The 14,129-nt window shown below is 59.2% G+C and overlaps 1 protein-coding gene across 2 annotated transcripts; it reads right to left on the bottom strand.

Annotated features, from left to right (window-relative positions):
* Window positions 1–3,230: 3,230 nt before the first annotated feature.
* On the bottom strand, window positions 3,231–11,164 carry AEN (apoptosis enhancing nuclease). 2 transcript variants are annotated; one of them, XM_028502322.2, is made up of 4 exons: window positions 11,066–11,164; window positions 7,961–8,573; window positions 5,626–5,826; window positions 3,231–5,121 (listed from the first exon to the last, which is right to left on the bottom strand). In XM_028502322.2, the coding sequence occupies exons 2-4, from the start codon at window positions 8,507–8,509 to the stop codon at window positions 4,879–4,881; spliced, it is 993 nt and encodes a 330-aa protein (XP_028358123.1). In that variant the 5' UTR covers window positions 8,510–8,573; window positions 11,066–11,164; the 3' UTR covers window positions 3,231–4,878. The 2 variants fall into 2 exon arrangements, with proteins under 2 accessions (XP_028358123.1, XP_028358124.1); XM_028502323.2 differs by lacking the exon at window positions 11,066–11,164 and adding an exon at window positions 10,921–11,025.
* Window positions 11,165–14,129: the final 2,965 nt, after the last annotated feature.

Here is a 14,129-nt window from a genome sequence, read left to right as displayed (position 1 = left end):
CTGCTTTTCTTCTTCGCCCAGCACCCTGCACCCACCCGGCCCTCACCGGCCCCAGGCGGCTCCCCAGTTTCTCACCCCCCATCTCCACGTCCTTCAAACCCTAACAGGTCACCTCCCCCAAAATCTGATCGTTGTCACTGGTTGTCACAGTGATGTCCCACCGTCAAAAAAAAAAAAAAAAAATCAGTGGATTGAGCGTGGGCTGCGAAACAAAGTGTCACAGGTTCGATTCCCAGTCAGGGCACATGCCTGGGTTGCAGGCCATGACCCCCAAGAGCCGCACACTGATGTTTCTCTCTCTCTCCCCCCCCCCCCCACTTCTCTCTCTAAAGAATAAATAAATAAAATCTTTAAAAAAAAAAGAAAAATCAAACCTCTCTTCTCATGCAGTTTCCGAGCCCGTCTTTCTCCTCTGTCCCACGGGCCTTTCCACGCTCCTCCTGAGCGTTTACCTGACCTGAGACCCCCTGTTTCAGACTTGAACCTGAATGGGAAGCCTCTCTGAGTTCCCTTGGTGACTCCTCCCTGCCCTCATCCGAGTGACCCCGTCTCTCCGTAACCCACATTCCCCGAGTGCTGGGCCCCGGGGCTGGCGGGGTCGGGTCAGGTCTCTGACTTCGGGCGGGAGAGGCGAGTTGGGGTGCTGCAGAGGGCAGCCCCGCCCCCACACTTCCCCTGACCTTGCCTCTCACCTCCATCTGTCCATCTGTCCGGTCACCACGCTGGATTTTCCCCGTTCCCCAGGGCCTGGGCGTCTGCTGTCCTGTCCGAAAACCCTCCTGTCAGGTTATCTGCCCGGTTGCTCCCTCTCCCTCTGGCTGCCCACCGAGTCCTTCCTCGGCCTCTGTTGAAACTGCACCTCTGACCCGCTTCCCAGGCCTCCGCTGCGGGAATCAGCCCCCTCTGGAAGGCCGTGTATTTTGCTTGTTCGTTTAGCTTCCCCTCCTGCTTGCTGGGTTTGCTGTGGGGCCCCCAGCACCGAGAACCCCGCCTGAGGCCTGTTGAGCTTCTGCGAGTGCATTGCGGGCCCCGGGGATGGACGCGGGCACTGGGGGGTGATTCACGGGGTCCCAGGAAGGAGCCCTACCCCGGTTTCCCAGGTCGGATGGGTGTCGTCCGTGGCCAGACCAAGGCCACAAGGTCTGGTGGGGTGAGGTGACGGCTGGTGTGTCACTCAGGGCAAACCCCTCTGCCTTTCCAGACACGAGTCCGGGCACGGCTGGCCTACCCCCTGTGACAGCAGCAGACACGGGGGCCGCCAGTGTGGCCTTCTCTGAACACCCAGCACCGGGTGTCGGGGAGTGGGCCGGACGCCACCAGCCCGGAAAATAGCAACTGTTGGCGAGGATGAGAAGTCGGACCGCCCGGGGACCGCTGGTGGGAATGTGAAATGGTGCCGTGACTGTGGAGAAAGTGTCTCAAAAACCCGAACAGAATCACTGTGATGCAACCCTCCCACTGCTGGGTGTACCGCAGTCCCCATCATCCTGGGGCATCTGTTCCGAGACCCCCAGGGGATGTCTGAACCCAGGGTGGTCCCCAGCCTTAATCCACTTCTTACCCACCAGCAGACACAGCTACTCCAGCCATTTTTAGTTTTCCCCACACACGCGCCCCCGGATCTGTGTGACCTGCATGGAAGGGCCCGGTGTCCCCCGTTTCAGCGGTGCCCTGGCCGGGGGGTGGGGGGCCCGTGTGGACTCAAAGCTCCTCTCACACGCGCTGCCCTGAATCAGGACACGCTCCCCGCTCATGTCTCCCGCCCTCACAGTTGGTGTCCTTTGCACCTTGACTGGCCCTCGTCACACGCTGTGGCCGGCGCTTTCGCAGCTTGAGGTGTGACAGCAAAACTAGCACGATTTTTTTTTTCCTCCTTCACAGTTTCACGGGGAGAAGAGTTCGTTTTTACCCTAGATCTTGGCGACCTCAGTATACCCCTTTTTTCCCCGTCCTCATGAGGTGGAGGACTTTCACCTTTTCACTTTGAGGAAGCACTTTATGGCTTGTCTCTGGCGTATCCGATTGGCCAGCATCGCCACTGCTGCACTTTGGGGTTATCCAGTCAAGTAAGGGTTACTGGACACAGTTGACCTTGTAGCAGAGGCTGCTGCGTGATGAATGTGGGGGGGTGGGGGGAACAGTGGACCACAGGATGAGTCACATCCCGGGTGGGATGGGGCGGGACAGCACAGGGGGTTTCATCACACTACTCAGCACGGCCCGTGGATGACTCAACTCAAAACTCGTGGACGGCTCCTGAAAACTCCCTATTTCTAGACTGCAGCTGGCTGGAAGGAACCCTCGGATAAGGGGGCGGGGGGGGGGGGGACTGACCCCCAGAGAGATTCCTTTGCACACCCATGTCCCTAGCTGTGTTGGTCACCGTGACCCCAGAGGGGGAGGCCGCCCCACCACTCGGGGACAGCCAGGAGTGCCCAGGAAGGAGGCTCCAGCACCGACGGCGGCGGGGGTTGACTCTGAGGATGCTGTGCCGAGGGAAACACGCCGGCCACCACGGAAAAGGGGAGCCCTGTAGGAGCCGCCTTCTAAGAGACACCTCATCAGACTCAGAAGCAGAGCGTGGGATGGTGGTCGCCAGGGGCTGAAGGGCGGGAGGAATGGGCAGTTGTTGTTTAGAGTACAGAGTTTGTTTTGCAAGATAAAAGCAGCTCCGGAGGTCACTGTGAATGTACTTAAATTAACGCTGCCGAACTCTACACTTAAAGATGGCTAAGATGGTGAGTGTTATGTTGTGTGTTTTACAATTAAAACAATTTTTTTAGAGATTAAAAAAGGTGCCTGGCCGGCATAGCTCAGTGGATTGAGCGCGGGCTGTGAACCAAAGCGTCGCAGGTTCGATTCCCAGTCAGGGCACATGCCTGGGTTGCAGGCCAGAACCCCCAGCAACTGAACATTGATGTTTCTCTCTCTCTCTCCCTCCCTTCCCTCTCTAAAAATAAATAAATCTTAAAAAAAAAACTGATACATAGCTTTGGGGAGAAACCAGTTAACTAAACGTATGCTCTATAATAGGGCAGGCATGAAATATTTAAAATGTGTACACTGTATAAATCCTGCAACTCGAACATTTTCTTGTCACCCCCCAAAGCGCCATCTTGAACGCCGCCCACCTCCAAGGCTAGGACCCGTGTCCCTGCACCCCGGTCCCTGCAGGCCCCCCTCCCGCTCTGGCGTGAGGATTCACAGAAGAAGAGGCCGCTCCCCCTCTCTTCCCAATAGTGCTTTATTCAGAACACTTTCCCAACAAGGCGGATTTAGAACCCAGGCCACGTCTGGGACGCCCTGAACGGTCTCCTCTTCCTTCCACCCACAGATGGAAGAGCAGAGGTTGCTGCCAGCCGTGCATGTGGCGTCGGCTGGACTCCCAAGGAACCCGGAAGGAAGCGCTGGAGCCGGGCCAGCAGCGGGCAGTGACTCAGCCAGCTCCCCGCCCGCCCTGCAGTCAGGGGCGCAGTGGGTGGCCCCAGGTTCACAGCAGTTGTGGCCTCTGCGGTGCCTCGCCCTCCCTGGCCCTGCTGCTGGGCTCGGACTGCTGTGAGAAACCCTGTCGCCGGCTGCACGCGGCACAGGGACACAGGGCACACGGGGGCCGCACGCCGTGGAGCAGCGAGAACCCCGAACCCCCATATGGTGTCCTCACCACGGGCCCAAGCCTCACCTGCTGGGACAGCCACGCAAGCACGGGTCTATCTGGGCCAAAGTCCCTCAACCTGGGGCATGTTCAGGTGTTATCCTGAAGAGGCTGGAACGAATCCTCCAAGAACAGCAGCTCACACGCACCAGGGCCTACTATGTGCCGGGCACCGTGCTGGGTGCTAGCACTTCATCCTCCTAACAACCCCACGAGGTAGGTTGTATCCCTGTCCCCACTCCGTGGATGAGGGAAGCAGCTCAAGAGTGAAGTCACACAGGTGCCTGAGGCCTCAAAGCCATTACATGACAAGGACAAGCGAATGCGGGGCTTAAAGGCCTGCATGACCTGAGCTTTTGGTTACCCCAGTACCCCCAATCTGCCCTGGGAAAATAGGGCTGGGGGTGGAATCCTGACAGATCACTTGAGAGACCCGGAGAAAACCCAGCTGGCACAGCATCAGCCACAGTGCCCGGTTGCCAAGGGCGGGCACGGCGCACAGCTGCCGGCGCCCCAGCCCCGGCGGACACGCAGATTCCGCTCCCCGGTGGCCTTGCTCTTAATAAATACATAAGGTCCCGTGGGTGCAGCTGTGCACGGGCGACCCGGATCTCAAGCCACCGTCCTGGTTCTCAGGGTTTGGCTCCAGAGAGCCTAGTGTTGAGTGGGCAGGGGAGACGCCTGATCTGGTTCAAAGCAAACATGCCGATCCCCACCCGAAGCTTGTCCGCCCTCCCTGTGCGTGCGGAACAGCGGCCCTGCTCTCGGTGCCGAGAGAGCGAGGGGCGGCGCCCCAGGAGCCCGCAGGCCCCGCGGAGCCGCCACCAGCTCCTCTGGCACCGCTGCAGCCAGAGCCCCGCTGGAGAGAGAGGGAGCCCGTCTCAGGAGTCACCTCAGCTGAAAGCTTCTGGGCGTGTTTACTCCGAACCTGACAGCGACTCCTCGGTAGGAAGAGGGAGGGGAGGAGCAGGAAGAGGCTGACACCGCCCCCACCCCCCCAGGGGGCGGGGAAGTGACAGCCTGGGACGGCAGTGCACGCAGACCCTGGGGTGCAGACCCTGCTCCTGTGGGGCCCTGGCAGCCAGTCCACCCGGCAGGTTCACGGTGTCTGTAAAGTGCCACGAGCAAGACCACAGGGCGGGGGGGGCCGAGGACAGACGACCCCAACTCCTGGGACCTGGGGGAGCTGGCTGTGCCAGCCCCGCTCCCCACAAGCCCCTGCTCCCTCACACCCTCCGGCCCTGCGTCTCCCCCTCGCCCCCGCCGGGGCCAGGGCCAGGGCCCAGGTCCTCGGGCCAGTACTGGTCCTCCATGTACTGCTCCATGTCCGTGCTGCTGTCAGGCTCCCTGTCCTCGGGGCGGGCGCGGCGACGGCCGGCCTCCTGCTGCTCCCACTGCGCCTCCACCAGCCGGTACAGCTCCATGGCCGTCACGGCATCTTCCACCGACGAGTGCCCGTGCCGGCCCACCTGCGGACGGGAGCCCCGGTCACTGCCAAGCCCCAGGGAGAGGCCCGTCACACCAGGCCCTGTGTACAGGCCAGGACCACGCACTGTCCGAGCGGGGGTGTCCAGCTCGGGACGGTGAGGAGGGCAGGGGCCTTCCGGACAGAGAAGCGCTGGGAGCTCAGCCGTCGCACCAGCCCCCCAGCATCTCTGGCCCGTCTCCCCAGATACAAAGTGAGATAAAAGTCACAGCCTCCGAAGGCTCGAGGGGCAGAGAGAGCGACGACGGTGAAGGACGGCAGGAGTCACGAGCCGCCCTGACCCAAGAAGGCCCCATACAGACTGCAAACGCGGGCACAGAGCCCGGCCCTGGGCGAGATCAGCCGGGGGCAGGGTGCATGCCGGGAGGAGGAGCCTGCAGAGAAACGCCCAGGCTGCGTGCGCACGGGGGAGACCCGGGACTGGATGGGCTGGAGGGGGGACGAGGAGCTGGAGGCGCAGCCGCACCTGGCGCTCCCCCCCACGCACCTGGATCTTCTTGTGCAGCAGCTGCAGGGCCAGGTCCTTGAGAGACACCCGGGTCCGGGGGTGCAGGCCGGGCTGGCTGAGGAGGCCGGGGACGCAGGTGGTGTCCCGGGTCTGGCTCCGAGGGTGGACGTACTTGAGGGCCTTGAAGTCGTTGTGCAGGGCGTGGCCCACCACCACCTTGCCCTTCAGGAGCTTGAGGATCTGTGCGCGGGGAAAGGAGGCCGGAGGGCCCCGCGGCCAGTCAGGTGGGCCGAGACCAGCGGGGGCACAGGTCCCTGCGGACGGAGGCAGCAGGGAGAGGGGAGACGGGGAGCTCCTGCCAACTGCGCTGCCTGAGTTTGGGGGTCCAGACCCCTCTACGTACTACCTGAGACACCCAGGGGCGCGCCGACGGCCTCCGACCCTGCAAACGGGAATCCTGCAAACGGGAATCCGCCGACACCATCCCGTGGGTGGCTGCTGGAGTGGAAGCCGGCCGTGGACGCAAGAGATCTAGTAACTCACCGCGAGCTCCCCTTTCCTGCTCACAGGCCCGTCTCTCGGCCTGAAGACCTCCCCACCCTGCCACCTGCCAACTCCTCCCTGAACTCCGGCCAGGAGCCTCTCAGCTCACACGTCAGGAGGCCACCCCACGACCCCCCCCCCGTTGACGTCAGGACCCCGGCTCTGTCCTGCAGGGGATTTCCTGCCCTAAGTACACACATGTAGCTCCGGCTGCTCAACAGCCCTCACGCCCACCGTGAGCTCACTGGAAACGTGCAGGGACTGTGTCTGACGTGACTGGTGACGTGTCATGGACACCCTGCACACAGGAGGGGACAAGTGTACGGAGCCGTGCCTGGCACCGGAGACACACCTTGCACACCGTCCCCGTCTTCAGGACCCTGTCCCTCCGCCCCTCCGCACACAGGACGCTGCTGCCTCGCTCCGCGCCGGCCGTCTGCTCGAGGTGCGTCTCTGTTCCCTGCCTCCCCCCGCCCCTCAGGCTCCAAAGAGGCCCCAGGCCTCCAACCCCTCCGGCCCTCTTTGCGGGCGTGGCTCTCCTTCCCGCCAACTGCGGGCCTCCCCCAGCCTGCCTCTGCCGCTCTGGTCAGCTCTCACAGCAGGGGGACAGGGCACTCAGACTCCAGTGCCAAGGACATGCCACCACTCTGGTCACACCCCTGGCCACACCCCTCTAGTCGTGTGAATAGGGGGGACGCGAGAGCCTATATACGAGTATTTACTAAATCTACCCAGACCCAGGAAAGACCCAGACACATTAGTAAGTTCTGCTGTAACGCTGTTTCAACAACGCGAGCCTTCCAACATGATCGCTATGTTAGAGCATGATCTGAGAATAACGCGTGATTTCGCCCCTGAGAAAGGCCAAGTGCACGCAGAAAACCACACGTGGGGGAAATGAGCCTCGCGGGAACGCACAAAATGCACACCCTTCAGACACCTCCTAGGGAACTCCGTCCGCCTGTGTGAGCGGCCACAGCCGCCCTCACCTGCTGTCCCCACTCTCCATCTGATTGCAGGTGACTTCTCGGACCAGCTCCCTGTAACGCAAGCTGCAACCCTTCCGACGCCTGCCTCCACGAGGAAGACGCCAGGTCTCTCCCAGGTGAAGTGCCATCTCACGGCTGCACCCATGCATCGCCTGACCCCTTAACCAGTGCAAAGCTGCGGGGCCGTTGTTATTAGGTGGCCCTGTTTTCACTTTGGGGGTGTCACTGCGACGGCCCTTGAGTGTTGTGTCCCTAACCCACTTCCCCCATGAGCTCCGAGGTTCTCACTGTGCAAGTCTGCACGGCACGGTGGTCTTTAGGCGTGCGCATGCCAGAGCCCCCGCAGGTCCAGGGATCTAAGGCATCGGACCGCGGAGGGGTCTGGGGACATGGCTCAGGTCAATAAGGCTTGGGGTGTTTCCTGTGCTCAAGCACATCTGGGGATTCCTCAACCACTAACTGATCTTTCTCAAAGCCCTGAAACACTAACAAAGGGAAATATACCAAAATATTAATACCTGAAGGTGGTAGCCCTGTGGGCCTTACAGATTTTGCACAGACGTTATACTTTCATAACAGAAAAGAAAATGTAAAACGCAAGCCGTTTCACACCCGGCAGCTGGCACAGCCTTCCCACAGGCGTGACCTAGTGTGACACCCCAGCAGTCCGTATACGCAGGCAGGTCAGGCGGTACACTTCCTTCTACATGGACCCACTGTCTGGAGAAGTCGAGTAACCGTCCCAGGGTCCCTCGCTTCCAGTGGCTAAGTGGTGACCCAAACCCAGGGCTGCCCCTCGCACCCTGTCACACCAGCCCACCCAGGTCCCCGCCCGCCCTCACCTCTCGCTGGGCCACCTGGAAGGGGATGGCCGTGCGCATGTGCTGCCGCGTGATGCCGCTCCAGCGGGTGCGATAGTCCACGACGGGCATCTCCGGCCGGATGTACTTGTCGTAGAGGACGTCGCCGTGGTAACTCACCACGGAGCAGCGGGCCAGCTCACTCACCCGCCCTCGGGGTCCCGTGCCCACCATCTCGCAGTCGATAGCCACGCACTTGCTGGGCAAGGGCCCAGCACATTCCTGGGGGGTGGGCTTTCTGCCGCACGGGGCACCTCCAGATTCATCATCCCTCAGATGCTGCCTCCCACGGCTGGCGGCCTCAGTGCCTGGCGGTGCCTCCGACGGCACAGGAGGATGAGGAGGGGAGGATGCCGGCTCTGGGGGCGCCCTCCGCAGCCCCTGCTCCTGCAGCAAGGCCTTCCGGGCCATGAACCGCTGGTGCTGTCGGCTCTTCCGCTTGTGCTTCCTCCGGAGCACATCCTTGGCACTCGGGCCGGTCAGCAAAGGGCACAGGCACTGGGCAGACTCAGGGGCCTCCCCGGGAACCATCCCAGTCTGCTCAGCACGCAGGGCCAGGGAGGCCTGCGAGGCAATCTTCCGATGGGGCAGCACCCTGGAGAGGGAACACACGGGGCCGGGGGGGCTGGGTGAGGATGGCCCAGGCCCTCCCTCCCCCCGCCCTCCTGCAGTGAGAGCTCCCCTGCCCCCACTGCCCTGCAGCCTGCACTGCGTCTCGGGCCCCTGGACTGAGCCCAGGACCTGCTTGAATAATAATTACCCTCATATAGTCAACACCGCAGACAGACTGCCGCTCTGAGTCCTTTCCACGGAGTCACCCAATCTCCCCAACGACCCAAACAAAGTATTATTATCCTCATGTTGCGGGTAAGAGAACTGGGGCATAGAGACCCGGTACTTGCTCAGGTAACAAGAGGCAGAAGCCAGGCTGTGGGGCCCACGGAGCTGGAGGTGACCGTGAACCCAGGGAACTCCCGGTTTGGTGGAGAGAGAGAGAGAGAGGCGGTCGGAAACTCGCCCAGGATGGGGGTGCACTGCGCTGAGGACAGGCACCCGACTCACTGGAGCAGGTGCCGCAACGAAACACCTGGTGAGGGACGGCCTGGCGGGCGAGGGGACACTCTGACGGGTTTCAGGCAGGTCTGCCAAGGGCCCAGGGAGGGAAGGGCATCCAGACAGCGAAAGCGCTGACACAGAGTCCAGGGGGCAAAACGAGTCGCCACTGTGGGAGGGGAAGGAGTTTGGGTGGGGGCACGGGTGGGCAGTGAGAGAGAGCCGTTCCCGGAGGGCGGCCCAAGTCTGGGCTTCGTCCCCAAATTCACCGGGACCACTCCTCTCCCTAGAGACGGTGAGGGACGGGGGACAGGGTCATTGCCTCACAGGAGACACGACCCTGAGCAACAGCAGCAGAGATGGGGAGTGGTGGGAGGAAGGGGGCGGGTCGGGAACCCTTTGGGTGCCTGGGCCAGGGCAAGGCAGCGACCCGTCCTGACTCTCCCTCCCTGAGAAGCCTCCTCCTTCTTACAAGGACTCTTCACTATAGTCCACTTCCTCGTCCCGATGAGTCACATGGTGGAGCCGGTGCCAGAGCCTCACTCAGCTGGCCTCGGCCCAGCAACGGCACAAGGAGGCCTAAGGAGCCTGAGACGGAGGCTGCTGGTGACGGACCTCGGACCTCCGAGGAGGAGGAGGGCTGAGGGCCCTGCAGGCCAGCCTGAGGCAGGGACTAGGGTCGCTGGCCGCCCTGACCCTGTTGACCGAGTTTCAGAGAAACCAGAAACAGGCTCCCTAAGAAAAGCCCTCAGTGGCTGTGTTTCAAGAGGTGAAAGCAGCCGTGGCCGGGTGGCTCAGCCAGTTGGAGCGCCGTCCGGGACTCAGAAAGTGGTGGGGTGGGTGCCCGGCTCGGGCACCTACGGGAGGCAACCGGCCAATGCTTCTCTTTTACAACGATGTTTCCTTTCCTCTCTTGCTATAAGCAATGACAAAAAGGTCCTCAGATGACGACTTAAAAAAAAAAAAAAAAAAAGAGGTGAATGCAGCCCTGTTCGACCTGCCTGACCTGGCTGGCAAGCCAACACCCACAGTCAGTGACCATGCATGTGCCTCGCCCATGCTAGGCCCCCAGCTGAGCTCAGAGAGGCTCGGGGGACGTTTTGCTCAAATAACACATCCGTTAGGATAAAGGCAGTCACAGATGTCTCTCCAGCCCCCCTGGACCCTGGGCTTTGGGGATCTGCAGCCACCTGGCCCCAGGAGCAGAGTCCCCAGAGCAGTGTCCCCATAAAGTCAGAATCGCCAGTGGCACCAGGGCCACCCATCTGCTGGCTGATCAGGCAGGCAGTGGGCTCTGTGACTAAAGGCTAACTTGCTCCGCACTGGGTCGCCGTCCCCTCCCCATAAAACGAGGGTCTGTTTATTATTATTAATCCGAGAGATGAACTAGGTTAGGGACGCGCCCCAAGCAGTTCGTTGCCAGAAGCCATTAAGACGTCTGTTGAAAACGCTTAAACGGATTAAAACGGTTTCCAGACGTACCCCCGCACCTTCTTAACCGTCATTTTGGGGAAGGGGAGGGGGGAACTGAGAGTCTGTATTTTAAAGAGCGTGCGACCCCACCCCCAAGCCAAGATATTAATAATCTCTCGAATCTGAGAAAACCGGGTTGGATAAGATCCCTTGTGTTACTAAAAAGTTCGCGGGACAAGGGAGTTCAAGGACAGCCCCGCGTGGCCCTTCCAACAGCCTGCGTCCTCCAAGGAGTGACGCGTGGGAGGCCTGACCGCACCCAGGGAAGGACTTGGGTGTCGGTCAGTCACTGGCCGCGGCGGTCAGGCCCCCGCCAGGCCGAGTCCCCATCGCCCATCGCCGTCCCCTTAAGGCCCGAGACCCCCGATCAGGGCCGGGACGCGGGACGAGAGGCGCCCTGGGCCCGGCCTACACACCCGCGGGCTCCGAGAACCGGTCAGTCAGGTCCCGGCGTCCCCCACCGCAAGCCGGAGGTGGACACACGTACGGGGCCCCGCGATCAGGGGAACGCCGCGCCGGCCCCCTCGACCCCACTGTCCCGACAAGGGTCCCCGCGATCACCTGGAGTCGGGACGTTTCACCCGCCGGCACGTGGCGTCCAGGCAGCCGGTAGTTCCCACATGCCTGGGCAAGCCCCGTTCCGGCCGCTCGCCTATTGGCTCGCTGAAAGGCGGTGCCTGCCTAAGACCTCTTCTGATTGGCTCTCTGGGAGAGCCTGGCTCTCTGCGGATTGGCGCGTGTCAGCAGAAGGGGCGGGATGCCTAAGGGGGCGTGGCTTGTGCCTCCAGCCAGCGGAGCCCGCGGGAAATTTTAAAGAATCCGGAGCAGAGTTTGGCCTCCTCTCGCCCGGGTTCCGCTCGCATCTGTGTCCCCCGGCTCCAGTGCATCCCGCTCCCTGGGTCGGGACGTGGAGGTTCTATGAGCTTCGTGCCACCAAAGGTAGAATGACTTACAGAGGTCACACTCCTACCTCCTCTGTTACCGTGGGCTTTCAGTGAAATACGGGATGGACACTTAGGAAAGATGTTTAAAATCAGGTTTGCTCTGTTGTAGTTTTGTTTTGTTTTGGTTTGGCTTTATCCTTTTGTAATACTGTGCTCATATGTCTTAAGTTCCTACTATGGGCTGAACACTGGGATACACAGAATAGGTACCGTCTCTGGCTAGTTGCTCAGATCTGGCGCGCTAGCAGAATGGTTAAGAAATAATCTAGTGCAACCCGAATGGCAATGAGAATAATGATCGGTTCATATTTATTGTGAGCACTCACTGTGTGCCAGGCAATGCATGAACTACGTCCTCTTATTATTTATGGTTTACAAGCTAAGGAAACTGACACTTAAATAAATTAAGGAGAAATAGCTAGCGTCCAAACAAAGACCATTAAGGAAGCAGCCGACCCCTAGCTGCACTTTGCAAGCAGATATGTCATTGCAAAGGTACCCAGAGGCCCGGGGGACATATGTCAAGGAACCTGGTATTTCTGACCAGTGTACAGATGTGAGGGAAGTGGGACAAAGGATAAGGCCGTTAGAGAGGTAAATCTTTCCAGTCAGACTCCGAAGGCTTTGCTGGACCGGTGTAGACGTGAAGGGGGGTGTTGATCTGGCCAACTTTTTAGGGCAGTGGTTTTGAGAGTGGCCCCAGACCAGCAGCCTAGGCATCGCCTGGGAATTGGTTTGACCTACTGACTCAGAAATTCAGGGTGGGTGTGGGGACAACAGTCTGTTTGATCTAGCTGATTGACAGCACCCTAATGCATGCTGAAATTTAAGAATCCTTGAGGAGAGGGTATGAAGCTGACAAAACTCTGGGAGCCAGAGGCAAATAATTCACTGATTTTATTCAAACAGATTTCCTCTCTATTCACACTCTCGATGCAAACTAACTTTGGACCTACCCAGATATAGCCTGTTCCTAAGACACTTTTGGTACCTTTAGACTTTCCCTCGACTTCGGAGCATTTCCAGGACTCTTAGACCCAGGCTAAGTCTCACAGGACATGACTGATATTTTTAATGGAAAAAAATTGGAAGGCTTTGATCCAGGGGGATTTCCTTTTCCACCCATACTTGTTCCATTCTAGACTAGTATTTGCCACGTAAAATTAAGCCTTAAATCTGTGACTCAGTCTCGGCTGAACATTGGAATCTCCTGAGAAACTTTAAGGAATACTGATGCCGGAGTTACACCCGAAGATTCTGATTTAACTGGTCTGGGGCGCGGCCTGAATACGGGGATTGTTGAAGTTCAGTAACTGATCCAGTTTGCCGCCAAGGTCAGACATCGCCGCTAAAGCGCCATTGCCTAGAAAGTCCACCAGAGGGCGCTGCTTCCTTGCTTTTCCAGGGAAGCAGATGCGAGGGTGGAAACCCTTACTGCTGGCTGTGCAAAGCGGGTCTAGGAAGTTAATGTAAGGAGACCCAGATGCCCTGGCCCCTGGCTTACCAGCCCTTTTGTGTTCTGAGACTGTCTATTTTGCTGAGTGTCATAGAGATAAACAACACAACCTCTCTAAGCCTTGATTTCTGCATTTTTTAAATTGGGGGAAGAAAGGGACTTGGCCTATTTTCATTCTTTCTTTTTTTCCAATACACATGGAGTCTCGTGAAATGGACAAGATGCTGACCTGGGGAAGGAAAGGGTAAACTTTCAAATGGGATAAAACGCCTCCATTATGGGGGGGGGGGGGAGTAATAGAGAGATGGTGGCTTTCATTCATGACTGCGTCACGGAAGGGGTCGGGGGCCGGTGGCTTGTGGGTCAGGGGAGAGAAAAATCATAAAAGAGGAGGCAGAGACTGCTACTAGGGTCTTACCTATGACAGTATCTTTGTTTTTCTTTTGCTTAGTTATCATAGCAAGTAGCATGCCAGACCATGATCAGTTCCCTTTTACAGGTGAGGAGTCTGAGGCTGAGATGTGAAGTGAGCCACACAGCTAGTCAGAGGCGGGGCCAGAACCGGAACTGGGGTGTCTGACTTCAAAGCCAAGGACTCCCCTGCCGCGCCCCCCCCCAATAGCCCCTCAGGAAGTAGGTGCCCAGTTTCCTGCTCTCTACCAAGAGGGGCTCTCTCATCCAGTTCCCCCATCAGGAGTGCACCCCAAGTCCCTTCCCAGGTGTTTCACTGAGGCCAGATCTGTCCCCCTTGTCTCCGCAGCAGCACTGGGTGCTGAGGGCGGTGTGGGAGACTTCCGTTTTCTCCTCCCCCGCCAGCCCCCCCGCCCACCCCTCCAGGCCAGTCTTCTCCAGGGAAGGGCAGACAGACACCCACTGAGTCACACCATTTTGCAGCCTTCCCAAGTGTGAATGAGATTTCTAATAGGACCAGCTGCACCCCGGCTTCAGGCAGGGTTGGGAAATTTAAGAGGCAGGACACAAGGAAGAGAACCAGTTTGAAAGAGCCATAGGAGCTGCCGTAGCGGTAACAATAGCAGCAGCCTCTAGGTGGAAGCGAAGGGATTTGATCCAGAGAGGTCAAGTGCCCAGCAGAGTCACACAGCTCGCAAGTGGTACAGGGGACTGAGCTCAGCTAATGATCGAATTTTTAGGTTTCTTAAAGGAATACAACTCCCGACACAATTTAGGTTTATAGGATGCTTTTGTGTTATTATTTTTGTTCTTT

The sequence above is a fragment of the Phyllostomus discolor genome, chromosome 12 (genome assembly GCF_004126475.2).
Source record: "Phyllostomus discolor isolate MPI-MPIP mPhyDis1 chromosome 12, mPhyDis1.pri.v3, whole genome shotgun sequence".
NCBI classification, from domain to species: domain Eukaryota; kingdom Metazoa; phylum Chordata; class Mammalia; order Chiroptera; family Phyllostomidae; genus Phyllostomus; species Phyllostomus discolor.
This window is presented reverse-complemented; position numbering and strand designations above follow the sequence as displayed.

Coding starts and splice junctions, on each gene's coding strand:
- AEN (XM_028502322.2), bottom strand. CDS start 8,509: ATGGTTCCCGGGGAGGCCCCTGAGTCTGCCCAGTGCCTGTGCCCTTTG. Junction 5,827..7,960: donor TCCAGGTGGCCCAGCGAGAG/GTGAGGGCGGGC, acceptor CCCCGCGCACAG/ATCCTCAAGCTCCTGAAGGG. Junction 5,122..5,625: donor TGCTGCACAAGAAGATCCAG/GTGCGTGGGGGG, acceptor TCCCGTCCGCAG/GTGGGCCGGCACGGGCACTC.